Raw genomic sequence first — 21,499 nt, forward strand, 5'->3', positions numbered from 1 at the left:
CCCGCCTTTGGCGGCGGCGGGTCCGTCCGTCTGTCCGTGCGTCCGCGCTGGGCGCGTGGCTCCTTTGTGTACAGCGGCCGCTCCTGAACGCGGAGGCAAAGCCCGTGGCTTGGCACTGAGCTTTTAAAAAACAACCGCCCGCCCCCTCTCTCTCTCCCCCCCCCCCCCCCCTTTCTCTGCTGCCCTCCCTTCTTCCCTCCCCTCCTCCCGCCGAGGCGGACGGGCACCCACCTGGGCTCCGCCGCCCACCCCTTCTCTCCTCCTCTCTTCTCTCCTCTCCCCCTTGTTTACCTGCACTTTTTCGCCGCCGCTTTCCCCCGCCGCCCCCGGGCCCTCGTTCCTCCCCGCTGCTCGGGAAGGCTCGGCGCCCCGCTGCTCCGGTCCCTCGGCGCTTTGCCCCCGCCCCGGGGAAGGCACCTGAAGGTGGATGTATTAACCCTCCCGGCCGTCTCTCCAAGTGCACTTCTTGGACCAAAGCACCGGCATGGATGTAAGATTTTACCCGGCTGCGGCGGGCAGCTCGCTTCCCGGAGACCCCTCCAACCTGGACTTTGCCCAGTGTTTGGGCTACTACAGCTACAACAAGGTGTGTGAATTCCTCGTGCTGCTGCCGGGGCCGGTTCTCCGAGAGTCGGAGTTTGGGGCTACGTCGGGGCGGGGATGCCCGGGGCTGGGGGGTGCCCGAAAGCCCGAGGCGGCGGGGCACGCCCGCGGGGCCGTGGGACGCCCGTCCACGGAAAGTTGAAGGCGGCGAGTGCCCGCGGGGCCGGGAGCGGGCGGGCGGCGCGCCCCTCGCCGCCTCTCTCCCGCCGCCGGCGGCCGCGGCGGGCTCGCCCTGGCCCCCCAGGCCCACCCCGGGCCGCTGCTTCGCCCGGCGCTCGGGCGCTTCGGCTGGGCTCGACACCCAGCCAAGAGCCGCGAGTAACTTTGGGGTACGAATCCTCCTCCCCCGCGGCCAGGGAACAAAAGACGGCTGTAGCCGGTCACTGCTTCGGGCCGGGACGCGCTCAACTTTTTTTCCCCGGGATGGAGCCGCTTGCGGATCCCCGGAGGGTCGGGCAGAGCCCCGAGGGAGCTCGGGCGCCCCTGCGAGGGGCGGGGAAGGGACACCCCCTTCGGCTCCGCGCCGCTCCTCCGGGTGATTCCGGCTCTGTCGTGGCCAGTCCGTAGCTAAAGGATCAACCCAAACAGGAGGGCTGTCTGAAAGCAGCGCAGCTGCTAGCACGGGAAGGTGGCAGCCGCTTTGGTTTGAGGAGGATTGTCAGAGAAGTTGCGGTACCGCTTCGGTCTGTTCACACCTTCTCTGCGGCACGGGTAGTTTGTGGAGTAGACGTTACAGGCAGAAGGGATAGCTATTTCCCAGCGGCTACCTTCGTTTACAAAAATATGCTTTAATGATGGTTTGTTTCAGAAATTACCCAAATTTGAAAAAGGCAAAATTAAGAATGACACTGTGACTCATGCTATTTTGAAAAAGCCTTAGCTGTTTGCCCTGTGATGTGTCAATAGCACATTGAGCTATTAGCAATGAGCCCTCACACATGCACATAAAGATCCCTTTCACACTGTGTTTTTCCTGGTGCTATGTTTGTCCAACCTCTGGGGCCTTTTGTGAGGCACTGTATGAGATGCTGGGGAAAAGAAGGGTGCTGCGCAAAGTCTAAGCTTATGTGAAAATCTGGTGGGGTTTTTTTGGGGTTTGTTTTTTTTTTTTTTTTTAAGAATCCTTTCCAAATGAGTAGATAAAGCTTGATGAACTACAAAGATCACTGTAAGAGGGAGAAATCATGTGGGCTCAAATAAGGAGGTTCAGTAGCTGAAGAAAACTTTCTCCTAGAGAAATTGCTTTTAAATAGATCTCCTGAGCATACTTTTCTGTTGCTCTTTATGATAATCTCCATCTCAGCTGCTGTGATGTTCAAGTTTGTCAGTGTGATTCGGTGGCTGCCCTCCGTTGTCGAAAGGCACAGATCTGCGTTCGCTGGAGATGCAGACCAGCGTTCCGTGGAGCGTGCACAGCTCCTGCCCTGCGCATGCTCGCTGTGCTGAGGCTGTTAGCATGCTGCTTTGTTAGTAGTTAATATAGAAAGACAGAGGAGCATGAATTAAAGATGAAACGTCAACCTTAACTTTGAATGCTGCTAAGGACCTCAGGAGCTCTAAAATGCATAGTAAATGTTCACTGTTGTCTGAAATGCCAACTAATTTTGGAAACTTGCAGCACTTGCTGACAGCATGCTTACTGTAAATTTCACTTATTCAGTAACTTTAATGTGTTATGCACGGTATGCACTTTTGCAGGCTCTGTTGCAGGTTACTGTACAGGTTCGTGGGTTTTTTTAATGTCCAAACTCTTGAATGGCTTATGAAAACCAGTAGCTTATTGTGTCCATTAAGCTGTTGCAAATGCACAGTTATATATAACCTTTTGACTGTAATTCCTTTCATAATACAATGAGAACAGAGCACACATTCAGAAAAAGTCAGAACTAACTAACATTTGACCTATTCAAAAACGCATTTCAGTTGCTGTGCTCCTGAACTTAATTTTGGCAAGTGTCTTGTAGGCCAGGCTTCCAATCTGCAGGAGAAAATATTTTAATTAACAGAGTACAGCTCATGGTGCATGTGTCATGTAACAGATATCTTTGTATGCAAAAGGCCTGATCCGGAGCAGACCGACACGCACAAAGCTGTGTTTCTGTTGCTGTGAGCTCTTGTTTGGTTCAGCTGGGAAAGCAGCAGCATGCTGTACAGGTGTTTCAAGGACAGAAGAGGAATTTGTGAATGAGTTCCTAGAAAGGAGGATCTTAACTGTGTTAATCTCATCTCATTTTCTGCATCGTCTATAACTGCAGGAATCATTGTAAGTTTGCTGGGGTTTTTTGTTGTTTGGTTTTTTTATTACTATTCTGGAAAAAGAGTACATTTATTTTGAAATCTTTCCTCCCTCCCTCGCTTTCTATCCATTCGGTCCTTCTCCCTGTGTTCCTAAGGAAAATAAATGATTACTCTGTGAGGCACTGAGATGACCAGAAGGCAGAGGGAAAAAAAAAAAAAAAAAAAAAAGAGTTGAAATATTTACTCTGCTGAAGTAAATGGGAGAACTGTTATTGATTTTACTGGGGACAGTATTTTACCTCAAGTCTTTCTGAAACTCATTTGAGTATCCTGCCCACTCATCCGTGCCTGCGTCATTGTTAGGAGCTGAATCCATATTCTCCCTGTGACAGTGACATTGCCTGTGACAACTGCCGGGAAGCAGGAAGCGTGGTGGCAAGAGTAACCGCATTGCATGGTTGTATATATGTGCAAAAGCAGAATTATTTATGTGAAATATTCTCTGGCTCGTTAAGACCTGATGGCATATGGCCTACCTGTGGAAAACTGTATCTTGTATCACAACGTCTAAATGAATTGAACACAAAGCCTTTGAGTGCAAGCGCATTGCACCCTGCGAGACGATGCTGTCTTCCACCTGCGTGCTTTAAAGAGGCTTTCCCAGGAGTGCACAGGGGTTTTTTCCCCTTTGTGGGTACAGTGCTGGCAGAAATGTGGCAGGCTGACCCACGAATCCCCAGGCAGGGCTTGGGATCTCTCCTTGCCCTGGGAGCGAGGGCCCAGCGGCGGGAGGGAGCTGCAGCGCGAGTCCCGCGCTTGTAAGCACCCATGCCCGGGAGCTGCCCTGGCCCACGCCTGCGGGCACCCCTCCGCTGGCTTCCTTCTCCACAACTGCTTTTGAAGAGCAATGTTGTGCTTTCCAATTGGTTGTCAATACTGAATAAAGTAGACCTAAGGGTAAGGGATGTCATCTTGGGCATTTTTTGGGAGAGCATTAGCTTTGAGTACATGACAGGCATTTGAAATGGAGTAAAGTACATAAATATCCCTGCCATTATTTGTAGTGCGGCAGTTTCTAGAAGATTCCAGATTGGGATTATTTCTGTTGAGATGGTGTGCAACATGATAAACACGCATAAAGGGTAAAAGAGGAAATAAAGACACAGAAATACGGAGATTTGTCCAAGGTTACACAGTCAGTCACTGACATAATCAGGGCCACAACCAAGGTATTCTGAGATTCAGTCCAGTGGTTTATGCTGAATCTCATTTACTCTAATAGGATTACTTACATGTTTAAAGTAAAGCATGTGCTTAAGTGCTTTGCTGGATCAGGGCCACATTTGATAAGTTTTCAGTGCTGGTGTGAGAGTACATAACTTGACCCCTGCATGTGTCTGCCTGGTGGTGGTTTGGGATAACTGCGATCCACCTCTGCTTCATGGAATTGCATGAGTGAAATCATGGTCTGCCTGTTTCTAGAAGAGTCCTGCTGCAATGTACTAAAAAAAACCCACCAAAAAATAGCTATAAAACCAATAGAAAGTTGAAAGACACCAGCTGTTGTAAAACAGTCGGCTTCTGTTTTGAGCCCTTTTATGGTTCTGCAGATGGAGAATGATTTTGGAGATTTGCTATAGTTGAGTAGTTTTTTCTAAACAAACTTTTTCACTTATTGAGTAAAGTACATGTCTTCTACCAAAAATATTTAGGGAACTACTATTCATCACAGAAAATACATTTCTTTATTAGAGAACCATACTTCTTATAATGCAGTTTGGAAAAGGGGAAAAGAAAACTCCAAAACCTAAACACGTACAGCTCAGTGCTTGAGTTATCATTATATTAAATTTCAGAATCCTTACTTCATTATTTAGCTGTCTGCATTTTATAATGTTTATCTCTTCTACACAGATTATCCTTGAAGGATACAAATTTCAAACATGCGTACCTTTATTTAGGCACTAGCATACATATGTGAATGTCAGAACTTGATGTTTTTGGCTGAAATATTTTGCATTTTACAAAGGAAGCTCAGGAAGGTTATCTTGTTCTTCCAGAGGTAAGGCAAAAACAGCAGTAGTTTAGTAGCATGCTAAAGTGGGGCTATAAGTCATTCCTATTAGTGTGTGTGGTTAGGAAAAAATGGATTACAGTTATGCAAACGATTGAAAATTACTCTTCTTGCAAATTCAGTGTGGCTATATATGCATGGGTTTTTCTTTCATATAGCAGATGGTGTGAGACAATGAGTCTAGGCTGTTCGGATAGCAAGCTCTATGCTCACTCATTACCTGCCCTGCATATATGCTAGTTTACATCTGGGCTCTGCTCTGATGCAGGTGGGGTAGTCTCCGGTGGCTGGAAGCTGATGCGTGTACCTGCAGTCGGACCGTGACAGAGGTGGCTCCGAGTGATGGGAGAGTGCCAGAAAGCACCAAGCAGTGCCCACAAAGTAGAGAGTAGAGATGTGTAAGCAGAGACACAAATATGGGGTTTGCTTTTAAGCAAGGGACTGGGAACTTCTGTTGCAGTATCAACTCAGTGAATGCCCTTGTGTCTTCAGTATTTCCCATTGACCTTCTGGCACATGTGGCAAGTGTGCTGAACTGCTTCTTTCCCAGAACAGCCCTCGCCTGCCTCTGATATCTCAAAACCTCAGGACTATGCAGGCAACTACTGCTGGGGAGCAAAAAAGTTGTCAAAATATTTGGCTGTCCGGTCCAGCACTAAAAATGTTGGATATATGGTTCCCAGTACTTGGAAGAGAAAGTGCGATGATCAGATGAGCGTGTCCACAAGAATACAAATTATAGTTGGTATCCCCACCATGGCTTGCTGTTTTTGAGGAGCAATCATCCCACAGGTTTGTGACATACTTGAAGAGCTAGCTGTGAAAGGAAACCCCGACGTGCCAAAGGCAGCAACGGTGGGAGAGTCTATGTTGCTCAGGATGAGCATGGTGATACTGATTGGATTGTGCAGTGTACAGTTTTGCAGTTGCTCAAGTAATGCAGCTCCTATACTGAACATACCATTTGTTATCAAGACATAAGGAGTTGGTTGTAGACAAAGTATATTTAGTAGAAGTCGTTTTTTAAAAGTATTTTTTAGATGTTTTCATTACAAGGGGTTACAATTGTATTAGTAAGATACTTGTACTAACATACGGTAATATATGAGGAGTTTGAGTTTAATGCTTAGAGGTAGTCTGGAGTACTTACAGTATGTGTGGAAATGAGTAGTGTGTGTGTTTTAAAATAATGATAGTTTACAGCAATCACAGCTCTGACGTGTGCATACCATGCACATGGACACCCATTCACACGCCTGGCTCTAGAGTGAGGAAATACTGACTAAACCCCCTGGGACGAGAAGAGCCTCATTCCCATAGCATCAAACGTTGTACTTCATGCAAAGGTACCGAGTGCAGCCTAACCCTGTAATGAGTTACCATGAATTTCTAATAAAATCTAAAATACACAGAAAATAGCAGCTTATATTCTTCGGCAGATACTTGAGATGAGAGTAGCTTGCGTCGACTGTAAGTTGTGTGACTCATGCGTTGCAGTTTTGTGCACGGTCTGGCAAAGCGAGGCCAATCAAACCGTGATCTTTGGGTTGTGCTGCAGGCTTTTATTAAATTTACAGTTAATACATGCCTATATACTTGTTGAATTCTGACACTCCCTATAAACCTAACTAATGCTATTGAACGATGATAATGTAATTTAAGAGGAGAAGAATTTGTACAGCACTAATCTTACCTTTTTATCTGTAATCACATTTCTACTGCCGTAAAATTGAGTACTGTTATACAGACCTAATGGCAGGGTTGAATTTTCAAATGCTTCAAACTCTTATCTGATAGCCGTCTTCTATACTGTTACCTGTCTGTGTGATGTATTTATAGAGTGCCAGTCACCATAGTATCTTTGCAATGATTGCTACCAAAATTGAGAACTCTGAGGTGAAAATCTAATCAGGACTTTAGATAACAATGTCACTCAGGAGCCTTCTGGTCTTTGCCACTATGCTCCCTTCAGATGAAGACTTTGATGAGATCACGCTTGCTGCCGTGTTATTCATTATTTATTTTTCTAACAAGATTTCTATTTCATATCTTCTCCACTGCATGTTAGCACCTGTCAAACCAATCCAAATTCTGTTTTGAATGTTTTCTCTCTGTTAGTACCTGAAACACTATATTGGAAAATACAGGCATTACAGGGCTGCGGAACTAGCAAAACTGGAAGGGGAGACTGTCGTTATACAACTGCTTCTGCCACAGGTACCTCGCTTCTCCAAACAGAAGTTTCCATGAAGTTTTTCAGACACTTTATCTTCATTTTCATCACATTAAAAATAACTGAGTTTTGTGATTAGAGTGGTGCACACTCAGTTCTGTTGGAAAAGGTGTGCTACTAAAATTGGACAATATTAGTTCATTATTGAAAATAAAAAATGTTTTAGACAAACATCTAATCTAGTTTTCAGTTTGTACAGTTCATGTGCATCAGTTTGCCCAGCAGCCTGCATTTTGTTGTAAAGCCCCATATAAGTATCAAGAGGGGAAAGAAAAGCAGCCCGTTCTCAAAAAGTGCAAGTTGAAAGTATCCCTTAATATCCCTTTAAGTTTGATTTAAAAAACAAAAATCATGGATAGAAGTCTACTTTTTTTTTTTTCCCTTGGCACTTATATCTCAGCTTTGTTTATCCTCATTGGAGACTGATTCCATGTGGGCATCTTTCACTTATTTATACGGTCATTAGATCAGGCTTGCCCTTGGCATTTCATAGGAGAAATTGTTATCAATTCAATGTTTTATATTTGCAGTTGTAAAGTTACAGCCCTTCTTACTGTCTGGGTCACTATGACCATATATTATTATTCCTGACCAAAGACCTGTTAGAGCTAAGACTAAATCTTGTGGAAAAGAGTGGGTTGTGACATAGTGAAGTTAATAATGAAGGGTATGTTGGAATGAAATGCCAGGAGTTGGACTGGCAACTTCTGAAGTAAGGGATCTGTTTGTCTTCTGCTTTTTTTTTTTTTTTTTTGGTGGTTGTTGGCATGACTCTATCTGCTACTGGCTGAAGTGAGAGCTGCAGAGGCAATAGCATGGGTACCTCCTCGCTTTCCTCCTCTGCTTTACAAAGTATGTAATTGATGATTATGTAAAATCATTATGTTGAAGCAGACTATTGCTTGAACAGACACATTTACATAAGGATTTTCTTTTCTCTAATATTCTGGAGAGTTCTGATCAATTGAGCAACCTAACAAAAGGTTGCAAATTTGTAAAATTACCAGTATGGTAGGGTTTGTGGAAAATTAGGTGTACATGCAGATGTTTTTGATCACTTGAAGCAAGTTGTCTTCATCTCTCCATTTGGTTTTCTTCAGAAAAATTTTCAAGAGAAACTCTTCTGTGTTTAGCACTCAAAGTGGATATCGTTTACATTGTAATTCTGTAAACAGTTAATGTGAGGGGGGGACTTAAAAACTAAATAGTATTAGATATGCAAATTAATAAAGTATTTGGGGGGGTGGTTGTGGTGGGGTTTTTTCCCCCCCAAGGAGCCTGTGCATGGAAACTACCTGAGCTGTATGAATCATCCTTTCTATCCCAATGGGACAACTAGTATGTTTAAAGTCACTGAACTATAAAAAGGTTTGTAGGTTCAGGACATGCTTAAACAACACAATACTGATAACTATCTAATTTTGATATGAAAAATTGTGTTAAAACCATGCAAAGACCAATTGCTGTGTAGTGGAGTAGCTTGTTTTCAGAGCAGATCTTGTTTATCTGCCGTTCTTTTCATGCTACTCTTTACAGTTATATAAATAGTTGAATTTTGAATGGTTTAGGATACTGTATTTCAGTATTACTTTGTTATTAATAACAGTACTTTTGTTAAACTGTACTTTTATCAGTAAACTGTTTTGCTGATAGAGGATTAGCAGTCCTCTATTTTTTTAAGCAATTTGCTTTCTTAAATAAGTAAGAATTTGATTAGGCATGGGAAAACAGTCGTTCTGTTTGCTTTAGCAGGTTAATGCTGTTACTTTTGTGGGTTCTTGGTAAGCGTGTGGATGAAATGATGATGATAATAGGTGGTCACGTAAATGTGGGATATCACACTGTTGATTTGTTCTCATGAAGAACTTGATAGTTGTGGTTTCCTGCCACAACCCAACATGGTTCTTTTTTCTCCTATTGTTTTGCTTGATATGGTTTGAAATACATTAACCTTACATTTATTTACAAAAAGCCTACTCTCTACATATGGTGAAATAAACAGAATTTTACAATGCATTTCCTGCTTTTTTTCACAGCAGAACTGTAAGTAAAAACAAGACTGATCTCAGGGCTGTACACTGGACATACCACAAATGTAAACACATTGTGAGGTGCAAACATGAGAGCTTAACTTAGATTTGCACTACAAAGTAATCATTACAGTAAATAATATGTTTATATTTATGTGACACTCTGTAGTTTTCTGAGAGTGTCCAGTAACTGTATTTCAAATGATAAAATGAAGTAATTTGTATCAATTTATTTTGTCTTGCGGAATAATTTGCAAGTGCAAGACATAATTAAATAAAGGGGTTTTGCAGACGCTTCTGCTGTCCTTTCCTTCTGATATTTTTAAAACCTATTTAAAGTTATCTTTATGCTCCCATGGTGGTGCAGCTGAGACCCAAGGAGTACGTGTGGAGTGGTAAATCGGACGTTACGTCATACAAGGCAGCCTGATTTCCTAAATGGTGGCTTGCTTCACTGCGTCCATGAGAGAGAGCTGCCTGTTGTTTATGACGTAGCAGAAGTGCTAGTAAGGAAGGCCACCTTTGTTTTGTTCTCGTACCGTTGTCTAAGAGTTTTTTAACTTAAGAGCTTTGCGTTGGGATCTTGGATGATGTCTGTAAGGTGCGTAGGGTATCGTATGGCTTGTTGAAAATATGTAATTGTTGGTTCAGGGATTTGACAAACTCTACATAGGTGCATTCTCAGTTCTGATCGTTGTCTTACCTTGGTCTTTTTAAAGTAATATTTGAATCAGACATGTGCATCAGCGTCTTCAGTGCAGTGTTTCAGTACCGCATGCTCTCCCAGCCGTCATGCTTTATGGAGATGATGACTTCCTTCTACGATTTTGCCTTTGTGGAATCAGCTTTGTGGGTGCCTTTTCTGTGAGAGGACCCTTGGAGCATGCTCTGCGTCAGCACATTCCGTGGGCAACTTTCCCATGTCCCCTTGGCTCTGCTGCCTGCTTTGGCTTGGACTCGCTGGCTGATGGCACACAGCAGAAACCTGAAATTCTTGGAGCCACCCACAACTGGGACAGAATTTCAGCTGACGTGCAGCTCTGACTGAACAAGGTGAAAGGCAGGCAGTGTAATCTAGGACTAAATATAACTCAGGGAGATTAATCAAAGATCATATGAAAGGAAACATAGTAGTTCTGTTCATTAAATAGCTATTCAAGTAGGCAAACAAACAGCACTTCGGTGTTTTGCATACACAGATTTGTGGTGTGTCCAGTGTACAGCTTAGAGATCGATCTTGCTTTTCTACCTGTAATTCTTCTGAAAAAACAGCTGTACAATTGTATTGTGAGCTTCTGCGTTTATTTTGCCTCAGTCTGCAACTACAGCTTGACCAGTTTAAGTAGGAAAGTGTTTTTCTAAATCTAGTCGGCAGACAACTTGTGATAGGATAGCAGCCTTTTTCTGTCTTCTCTGTTAGAAAGTGTGTGAGTAAGGATGGTGAAGATTGGCTTTGACTTCTATCAGCACAAATACATTGCTGGCAATAACGTCACACAAGTATGCTGCCTATCTTCCTGTATTCTTGTCGCTAGTAAATAGCTGTTTTTCAAGGAAGGTCTCAGAATTTGCCCTTTTGTTAATAGTCTGGCAGAGAGTTTACATACCAGAAAAGAATCCTGATTCTTCACTTGATAATGTATTAACGGGGTGTGGGGTTTGTTTTTTTTTTGAGCTTTGTGTTGGTTTTTGTAATGAAAAATTGGCAGCTGTTACTTCTAGTACATGTCACTAAAGATGCTGAATCAAAAATGTGACTCTTGTACAGTCACACGTTTTTAAAACGCAGACAAAGCGTATTGGTCTGCATCAGCAATAACAATCTTCCACAGCTTGGAAAATGCGGGGAGAGGCTATTTGCTGCTGTGCAGCACACATCGGGATATGTACATCTTCTTTGGAGATCATGGGGCTTCTTATTGCTTATAATTTTGGATTGCTAAATTAACTGAATTCCACTATAGCTCGCTCTCTATCATATTCCATGTAATTTGTGTGTTCATGCAGAATTTTTTCTAAATAAACATTTTTAAGCTTATTCCATTGTAAGGCATAAGTGAGAGACAGTGATGATAAAGAGCTTGATTCGTATTATGACTAACTGCAGGTGAACATTATGTTGTTACGCCTCATTCTTGGTGTTTCTGTGACTCAAAAATAATAATAAACAACTCCATTAAAATACCATTACATTAATAGAGTGAGTGTTTAAAATGCATATGAAAGGATAAAGTCTAGAAATCATAAGACTATAATAGCTATCCATATACTTTTAAGACTGTATAGAGTTATTTGTAGATCTTCTGAGTTTCATTTATTCTCTGTGTGGGTGAGACCTGGTACCAAGCATACACCTTGCTTTCTGCCCCCTGGATGTAACCTTTTTCTTTTAAAATAAGTGTGAAAGTAAAAAAGAAGGAACAATTTCCATGGAGGAAAATCAATTCTGGTCCTTCAGAGTCATCAACTCAGATTGATACCTTGCAGCTACAGTGACTACAAGCAATGCACCACAAATCTGGCACAGAATTTTGGCAGCGAGAAATTTTTGATCTCCTACTTCTTTTTGACCACGGTTTTTCCATTTCTTCGTATTTTATTGAGCCTTGCTGTGTTACTTCGTCTTCCACAGTGCTGTGGAACGAGTCATTACATTCTCTGGTGCCAAAGGAAATGACCGTTTGTTAATTTAGAAAAGGAATAGAGAATTGTCTGTGAAACACCTTAATGAGAAAGAGGGAGTGTGGCTAGGGAATATTGCTAAACTTTTACAATTTGGGGATCAAGTATTTTCAGTCTGCCTGAGTTCCTACACTTCCTGCAGTTCTGTGTGTTGTTTGGTTGGGTTTTTTGTTTGGGGGTTTTTTGGAGAGGGGAGGCAGGGGAAGAGGGTGGAAATACATGTTATTCACATTTAAAGATTTCCTATGCATTTTGGAGAACTGATCTTTGGTTCTTATTTGATGAGAAGAAAGAGACAGGTTTATCTTTGCATCTCCATTCGGTTGGCTTTGGTACCCAGGCAGAGGAGCTCCTATCTGCAGCCTTTTTCCAAAACTCTAGTTGCCAGGGATCTGTGAATGTAGAAACAAGAAATAACAAGATTTTAGATGATGAATCTCAGTATGTATGCTAGAGCAAGGCCAGTCGCTTTATTGATCCCAAGTACTGAAGTTTTCCCTGTGAAGATGATTTACGTTTATCTTAAAAAAAAAAAAAAAAATCAATGAGACAAACAAACTGAACTTTATGTAAGAACTGATTTAAAACATACTAAACTTTTTCTTTCTCATCCTTACTTTCTAAAATCTTCTATGGATTCAAAAGAAATGGGTACAATCCTGCTCTTGCACGTAGGAATATACCCTCTTTGAAGAAGAGAGAGGTTTCTGCTTTTGAATGGAGCTTCATAAACTTGCTGGAAAAAATACAGCTCAGAGAATGTATTTTGAAGTAGTAGTTTCTCGGGCACTGAACTGTTCATTTCGTAAAAGGATAAAGCAACTTCTTTGTACCTGCTGACAAAACAAAGGAGTCAGTTCTGATAATACGGTACGCGGGGACAGGCTGTAATGTTGGTAAGCATTACTCTGGCTGCTGAAAAGCACCAGTTCTGTCGGGCCTCTCACCCTTACCAGAAGCAACACACCTGCCTCACTGGAAATCATAAAAATGGTCTCCAGTTGGTTTTGTCTGTACTTTTGCTCAATAAATGAATCATTATTATGTTTTCTCCAGCTTAGATACCAAATAAAATGAAGCAAAACGCTACATTCAGCTGCTTCACGTTGGGAAGGTGTAGGTAATCTTCATCTCTGAAGTGTGGAAGAACTGACACATAAAATTGCAGGTCTGGCAGCGAACTTGCTTGTGTTTTGTGGTTTTTTTTGTTTTTTTTTTTTTAAAAGAAGTACCTTACAGTTGGAGTATTGATTTTTCTTAAGCAAAGACAACATAAGAGACCTGAACTATCTATGCTTTAACAGTAATACTGGAAACAGCAGGGTGAGAGAGAAGACAGTGTTGTTACAAGCGTGGCTGTATAAACGCGGGCCATGAGCTTAGGCTGGGAATGAGAAGCTTCCAGAGGAGAAGGGTGCTGAGGCAGCCTTCCTGGGATAGCGGGGACGAAGGAGCGGTACTCACTTGTAAGGCTCTCGGTTCATGCTCAATATCATGTACTGTGTGCTTGGCTAAAACAGGGCCCACGGGGCCACTGTCCTTTCAATCTGGTTTGACGTGGTTCTTTTAGGCTTCATGTTTACATTCCTAAACATATGATATTGAAGTTTTGTGATGCGCTCTGTGATCCCGAGTGAGTCTTTGATTTGGACGAGGCAACTGTAGGTGTGATAGTTACTTACAGACTCAACAAAAATTTTGGAGTTATGCATAAAACAGCTGGTAAAGAAAATTCATGTCCGAAGTCTAATTTTATTGTGGAATGCTATTATAAATGAGATTTATGGATGCCGGGGAGATACCTGTGAACATGGAGAGATTGCTTAGTTCTTCCTTCAGAAATGGCGTGCTTTTCCTTGGTGGTGGTGGGGAGACAAAGGCCTTCAGGTGTCTGAGAGAGGTGGTGGAAAAACCCACATCTTGTAGAAGTTTGACAGTCTGTAGAAGCGTAGTATCAAATTTTTAGATGGTTTGTCTTGATGTGGGTGTTTTGACAGTGCACATCAGATAATCAGCTGCTCCCTTACCTCTGGGCTCCGCGCACTGGTATCTGCCGCAGTTCCAAGTTTCTAAAAATAACCTGGTCTCAGGGGTTTGAATGAGAACTTTTGTTTTCAAGAAGCATTTGGACAACGGAACGAAGAAACGCTTCAGAGAGGTACATGAAACATTTGCAAAAATTTGCAGCCCATCTTAGTGTCCGTTTGTGTTCATGAGCAATGCAAACCTGTTTCTCGTCTCTAAAGGTCAAAAAATTGAGAATTATGATAGTGGATATTGTTAGTTTGTCTTTAATCCATGAAGACAGAGCATGTTGTCGTGTTTGTGTAAAAAGTGCCGTCTGCCAGCGCTGTTGTAAATATTCCAGCATAGCAAGAGCAGCTACTACAACTACGTGGTTCTTTGCAGATCTGCTTCTCCACCCCAAGTTTGGACACGTAATTACTCACAGCCTGATCGGTTTGTGTGGCAGAGGGAAAACTCCAGGTCCCTCGCACAGTTGGTATTGTCTGCCATTGTAGGACATAGTGTCTTCATTTTTAAATTTAAGCAAAACTATTGACAGTACCAGTTGTTACTACATATATGATAAAAGTGGAATCACAGTAGAGTAAATTAGGGATTACAGTTAAATTATGGATTGCGGGTTAATATCAAAGGTACATGGGAACGGCATAGTTGCGATCTTTCCTTGAAAAGTCTAGTTTATAATCCTATTTAGGTAGCAAGTTGATACATTTTATACAGCTCCATACATAATTTTATAGAGTATTTGTGCTTGCAGCCATAGTGATGAAATACATATTTTCAGCTAGAGCTGCAAGGATTCTCCTATGTTAGCTTGACTTTAATAAATCAGTAAATTATTTTAAAAGAAATTACATTCTAGAAGAGTTCTTGTATCAACTTTCTGTATGTAGATTAGAAGTTCTTGAGAATGCAGCATTCCCATGAAGTATGCTTTATGCTTTATCCTGTGATGTTCATTTGTATCTGATTTTAGTCCAGCATACAAAAATAACAACATAACTTCTTACCTACCTCTACAGGGAAATTTCTACTGTCCTCTGTGATTATTATTATCTCTTTCTAATTGCTCTTATGAATTTTGTTTGGTGTATTTCCTTTTCCTGGCCTGTTCTGTGATAGCAAAATGTAGGTAGTGTGTTCATTTTAAGCAAAGATTATGTGGTGACTTCCTGGGATGGTCCTCTGGTTGACGTATATAAAATTGAAACTTCCTCCAATTAATTTTCATTGAAAAGTTGCATTAGGTAAGGGTAAAACTGAGCAGAATTTGTACGATAACTAAGAATATCTATAGAATTCTTCAACTGGGGTGGAATTAGCTTAGTTATTGCTTGGAAAAGAGATGGCCCAAACGTGTGGTACAATAGTATGCAACACAAGACAAAGACCTGCTCAATCACAGAGCTTTTTGACAGGCCCTCATTTGTAGCACTGGACGTGGTAGGCTAATGTTTTTTTGGAAGTGATCATTTGGTTGAACCAGTTCCGGGCCTCAGACTCATGGAATATATAGATTAATTATGTAAGTCCAGAAGAAAAACTAAAGAATAGCACATATCCACTAGTTTTGAGTTTTTAAGGGTTATATGGCTCTTCCTGGACACTAGTACCCCCATTTTTAGAGGTCTGATTATTTGCATTTGCAGCATGATTTCCTGGGAATTACTGAACTCCGAAATGTACTTTAAAGATTTGCTGCTGCTTGGTTATAAGGCAGTTTGAGTGCAAAACTCTAATTGTCAGGTTTTATTGCTGCTGTTGCTTAAAATGTCCTGGAACAGGTACATAATTGTGTGCAATTAAAGTGTGATTAAAAACCAGTATACAATTTTTTAAAGAGGTTCTAGCTTTGTCTTATTTTGAAGTGTGAGTTCATTTGTTGGTGGAGTTAAACTTTGAAGCAGGTGGCTATAGCTGATGTAAAAGTTTTCTTCAAAGCCTTAATTATCCAAAGTAATGATTCTTCCTACTTGCATCAAATTGGTAATCAAGTATTCTATCTGGATGAAAAAATGAAAAATAAATTATTTCTTTCTTGTAAAGTGGACTTTAAAAAAGGGGTTGGGAGATCTGTGAGGTTCTTTTAGCATCACAGAACCCTGAAGCTCAATGTCAATACATTTATCCTTGGCCTAATGTATCAAAACCTTTTCGCGGTGCACTGGTTTGAGAGATCCGGGCTGGGGTCTGGCTGGCCGGGAAGCAGATCTGCTGAAAAGGACCAGCGGGGCCTGGTGGATAGTAACATGAATTAACAACCTGGAGCGGGTTCATGGCGGGCCAGAAAGATGGTCAGTCCCTGGCACACTTGGCCTGTGACCAGAGGCTCCGGGGCCAGGACTTGTCCAGCCTGGAGAAGGGAGGACTTCAGGGCACTTGCCAGCAGCCCCAGTACCGGCGAGGAGAGGGAGCCAGGCTCTTCACAGGGGTACATGGTGGGAGGATGAGAGGCAACAGGCACAAGATGAAATGAGAGGTTCGGGCTGCATATAAGGCAGGAAAAAAAAAAGACTTTGAGGATAACGGGGTATTGGAACAGGTTGCCCAAAAGGATTGTCTGCATCTTGATGTTTTTTCAGATCTGACTGAAGAAAAGCCCCAAGTAAGCAGTTCCTGAATTCAGTGTTGCCTGTGCTTTGAGCAAAGGTTGGATTAGAGATCTCCTGCTGTCCTTTCCAACCTGAATGATCCTATGATTGCACAAGGTGAATAGGTAGCAAATTTGGCCCTCCTTGGACTGTTTTAGAAAAACATTTATCGGCAAGAGTGGCCTTGTTTCACCCTTTGCCTCCAAGGTCCACGCAGTGGGAGAGCCAAGCCCTTGTTTCATATGCAGCGCAGCTGCCTTAACTCTGTTGGTCTAGAGTTTGCTTTCAAGTCGAAGAACTAGGTTGGGAACCCCAGTCCTGCAGGGTGTGCATGTGGGTGCTGGTGTGAGAGATGGTAGTTCTAGCAGGTCTAGAACATACGGATTTAATACGGCTGGCTGGATACCTCTCCCTTTGCAGTTGTGCGATAACTCACGACGTCCTAAAAGAAATTGTTTTTGTTTAGCTCCATGTATTCTTGCTGTAAGGGATTGCTCGTTAGAGCCCATCAGTTTGGTTTGGCAGATGTAACAGTGTAGAAAATAACAGTGTGTTAAGACTGTTTCTTTCAAAGTCCAATCTGGAATATGTGTCACTGGTACCTTTTTGTATATGTCACTGGGGTGTTGCTTCTATAATTCATTTTTTTCAGAACTATAGTCATGTGATAATTCAATTTTTATTTTCTGTAGTCCTCTTTAGAAAAAATTCATGCAGAGGAAGGTAGTTCAAGCACCAGAATCTCCTATAAATGCTGTTACTTTTGACATGTAGAAAAAGGAATTACAGTAGCTTAGCGGGAATTTGGAGGTGTAAAGTAGTTTTCCTAGAAAATAAAACTTTTTTGTGGACAACGTCCGTAGAAGGATGTCTCTTGAAGGAATCTTTTAACTTAAGTAATCCCCAATTACTGCAGTCTTCATTTCTTCTTCCTCTCTAGTTTGATGCCAATTACTGGTTGCATGGAGGCTAAAGTGCCCGTGTGTGAGAGGAATGGGCAATGTGGTGAACTTAAAAATTGTAGATTGAATAATTGGATACTTTTTAAAGTCGTAGTTCCAAACTAAATCTTCACAATATGTAATGGTACCCAAAATGTGTGCCCTGAGTGTTTGCACGTGGTAGGGTATATTAGATTCTGCATTTAAGACCACTAGAAGACAGTATCTGATTTACAGAGGCTGGATATTATAGTTGTGAAAATGAAACCCTTTAAAATGTCACATGTCCATGTCCAAACCCTTCCTCCTAATCACCATCTGTGTTGTAGTAGATTAAGCATTGGCTGTTTAGTGCAATCTGAGAGTAGGAAGCGTGAGAATCATCGTGGTAGTGATTCAGTTCATTACTACAAGAGAGCAGCCTAATCAAATTGCTTTGTTTGGGGAGGGGGGACACCCAAACACTACAATTGAAAAAAGCCCTTATGGTTGTCTTCCAAAACCAGAGATTTCATTGTCACTGAGAAAGACTCCAAACACTTAAAGGAGTAGTAGTTTGAAAAGAAAGTATCACCACTTCTCTATCTTAGTACATTTCAAAAGCAGCTTCTTTATTTTTATTACTTTATAATCACATCCATTTATTAATCAGAAAAAATTTGCTTTTCCGGCTTCATAGATGTTAGTCACAGAAGTCCTAGAGAATATGGACCAGGATTTCTTACATCTGGCAAAAACATGGTGCTACCTTTCTGGAAATGACGCTTTCCCTGTGTTCTTTTGTATTAGTTAATAGAAACCCTCCTTGAAAAAGGATACTTGTCAAAGAATGTTTTATGAAACAGAAAAACAGTACTCATAACCCTGTTGGATTCCAAGAGTTATTACATTTTACATCATATACAGTTTATTTTTCCAGATGCCACAGTTCAAAATAATGTATTTTTAATACTACTTGCAGAATTCTACAGATTCATAATAGCACGTGACATGTTAATATCTTCTGTGACATCCTACTGGTCATATCCAACTGTGATAAACAGTTGTATATGCTATAAAAATGACATCTATTATAAAAATAAGGATAATGCAAATGGATACAAACAATCTCTTAAATGTGTAAAGACGGTTACAAATCTTGAATGTTAATCTGAAGGAAAAAAGTACACGCTAATGCTAAGTTTATGCCTTCAGTTAATAGTCCTTTATTCCTCCAGGAAAAAAAAATCAAGCAGCTATACTTTAAATGAATTTAATGAACTGCAAAGACTGACATTTTCACTATAAAAGTCACACTTCATTTAATGAAGTAGTTAAATATTGATGCTGTATTAAAATACCGGCTGAATAAAAATGGCAATATGGTTTTCAAAATAGGAATTTGAGCTGTTTTTTTCTTGTTATATTGAAAATTTCATGAACTGAGAAAAGGGAAATACAGCAGAATATCTCCATAATAAACACAAAGCACTTTGTTGAAATAACATTAAAGTTGAAAGACACAAACCCATAAAAGCAAGGAAATTAAGGCACTGTACTCTTAACTCAGCCTCTTTGTGCTTAAGCACTGAATTCCTTGAACAAATGGATCCAAAGCTATCACCATTCGAACTGCAAGATTTTCTAAAATTCTGGAAAATGAAGACAGATTGCTACCCTGTGCTACAGGTGGCACATAAAAGACCTAGCCATGTGTTTACCCCGGATGAATAGTTATATCATGGTGTTGTTTGATCTTAATTCCAAGTAATTGTGATTTAAGTGCTACATGATTTTGATGGCAGTATTCTGGCTAAGCCATGTTGACTGTCTTGTGGTTTTCCACATTTCCATTGATAATACTTCGAATTTTCAACTTTCACCATAACAATGCAATATTGACAGTGGATAAAGGAATATTGCTGACAAACACGGCTGAGGTTTTTCCCAGCTCCAACACCTATATGACGGTAAAGGGAAAAGAAAACAACAATGAATCTTACCATAGATGTGAGTGGGAACAATGATTGAGTGATGATATGATTGGCTTCACTTTGATGGATTGACTTATGTTGTACTGTACTTCATAAAGCTGTACTAATTCTGCCATCGGGCTTCTGTGTACAGTGAAATACTGAGGATGACATCTTTGGCCTGTTGAAGGCAGTGGCAAAACTCCCATTAATTTCAGCTGTCTCTGATTTCCTTCTCAGTGGCTGACTTGTGAAACAATGGCAAATTGATTTAGTACATTATTACTTTTTTTTCCCCTTGGGAAAGATCTCTACTCCTTGTAAAGTGATTTGTCTCTTGACTTTCATGCTCTTACTCTGAAAAATATGAATTTTAATTCAGGGTAAATATAGTCTCATTTCTTTTCCCTACCTATTATCATGTAAACATCAAAGATGATGGGAGAAAGTGGAGCTATTTTGAAAGTGGTAGGTCATATACACAGTTATATAGGCAATTACCAATAGAAACCAATGATAAGGACTGCAGCTTTCCTGCAGAAGGCTGATGAATTGTTTCTATAACTAGCAGCTATCAGGTGTTTTCTCGGCATGTGCTGGTGGAAATGTGCATTAGGTTTTGTTTGGTTTTTTTTCCCCTTGTATGTAAACAGTTTTTCTTTAAAACAACAACAACAAAGAAAACATTGGGATCTGAAGAATGAATTATATAAATGTATTTGTATTTGGAGGACACGCAGTATTTGTGTTTATAATAGCGAACCTCAAAAATCTTCATAAGATGCTAGATCAGCATCTATTTGCATAGTTATGTCCCCTGGTATTTTGCCACAGCAAGCACTGAAGTGATCTACTTAATAGAACACAAAATTTTGTAGGGTCTTATGTAAAATCACCAAAATTTACCTAGAGTTAATAGAGCATTAAAGAATTTCTTCCTCTCTCAGACATCCTTCCAGAAAAAGGAAGAAAATGGATGTCAAGTAAATGTTTATGCTATTCATTGTCCTTAAGTAGTTCTGGTTCTGTCAGAGCAGTCATGGCTCTTGGTGGCTGATCTCTTTCTGCTTGAGGCAGTGGTCCCACTGACTAGAAAAGGATAAGCTATAACCCAAAGAGAAACACCTGGGGACATGTTTAGCAATCTGTGTCCTTATGTAGGGGAATCTTTAAAGAAAGAATTGCAAAAGGCTCCTGAAGAGATATTTCTATACTGCAGATATTCAATAGTAACATATTAGAATGCTAATATTAAAACTGTAGCAGTGCTGCTGTCTTTAACAGTAGTATAGGGAAAAATGTTTTATTAAACACTAATTTCACTAGTTATTTAAGAAGTAGCTGGCTTTGCACACATTAATCTCTTTTTCTTTTTAATTCAAGGTTGATGGTCTAGGTCTTACGCATTGTATTTATGAATAGGGCACTCAATAACTATGCAAAATATCTATTTCTCCCATGGGAATCTGTGCTTTGATATATTCTGATCCTTATTAAATTTAAACAGGATCAAATTTATACAGCTTTGGCAGAGATTTATTAAAATACACTGAGTGGACAGCTTGTGGGAGTGCAGTGTGCTGTAACAACATATGCCTCTTACCAGAGAATAGTAATTATTGAGGATCAAATAAATCTGTAGGAGGTTAAGTATATATGGAAAAGATATCAATTGTAGTTTTCTACAACCAGACAGAAGCACTGTCTAAAGATTTGTTGCTGTATAAAGAAATGAACCACCCTTATAAAACCCTAAACATTCAAAATGTCATTTACCAACACAGCTAATATTCATCCAATCTTCAAAAAATGTTAATGACATTTGCTCAGTAGCGTTAAATTAATTATTTAGTGCTATTCATCTGCATAAGCAGCTACTGACATTTATACCAAAGTTTTATTAAATGTAATTGAAAACTGTGTTTGTTACAAAGTTTTGTAAATTTCTTTTCTTAATCAGAATCATTGTGTCCTTGGAAAGCAAAATCCAAAATAATGGTTGCAGATTAACCAAAGAATCTTCTTACAGTTAAGTTACGTTATGTAACATCCATCATTCATCCAAAGTTCAGCAATGGTCTGTTTAAGATACTAGATACTTTATGTATGTAGTAGTTTCACTAGCGT

At 40.7% G+C, this 21,499-nt stretch overlaps 1 protein-coding gene across 1 annotated transcript in view; it reads left to right on the plus strand.

Annotated features, from left to right (window-relative positions):
- The first annotated feature begins 256 nt into the window (after positions 1 to 256).
- TOX3 (TOX high mobility group box family member 3) overlaps positions 257 to 21,499 on the plus strand; it is a 73,959-nt gene continuing 52,716 nt past the window's right edge. The window contains exon 1 of the mRNA XM_082005881.1: positions 257 to 586. Within this exon, the coding sequence (XP_081862007.1) occupies positions 485 to 586 (102 nt within the window). The 5' untranslated portion in view covers positions 257 to 484. The remainder of the gene's footprint in view (positions 587 to 21,499) is intronic.

The sequence above is a fragment of the Phaethon aethereus genome, assembly GCF_964289735.1.
Source record: "Phaethon aethereus genome assembly, chromosome: 13".
NCBI lineage: Eukaryota > Metazoa > Chordata > Aves > Phaethontiformes > Phaethontidae > Phaethon > Phaethon aethereus.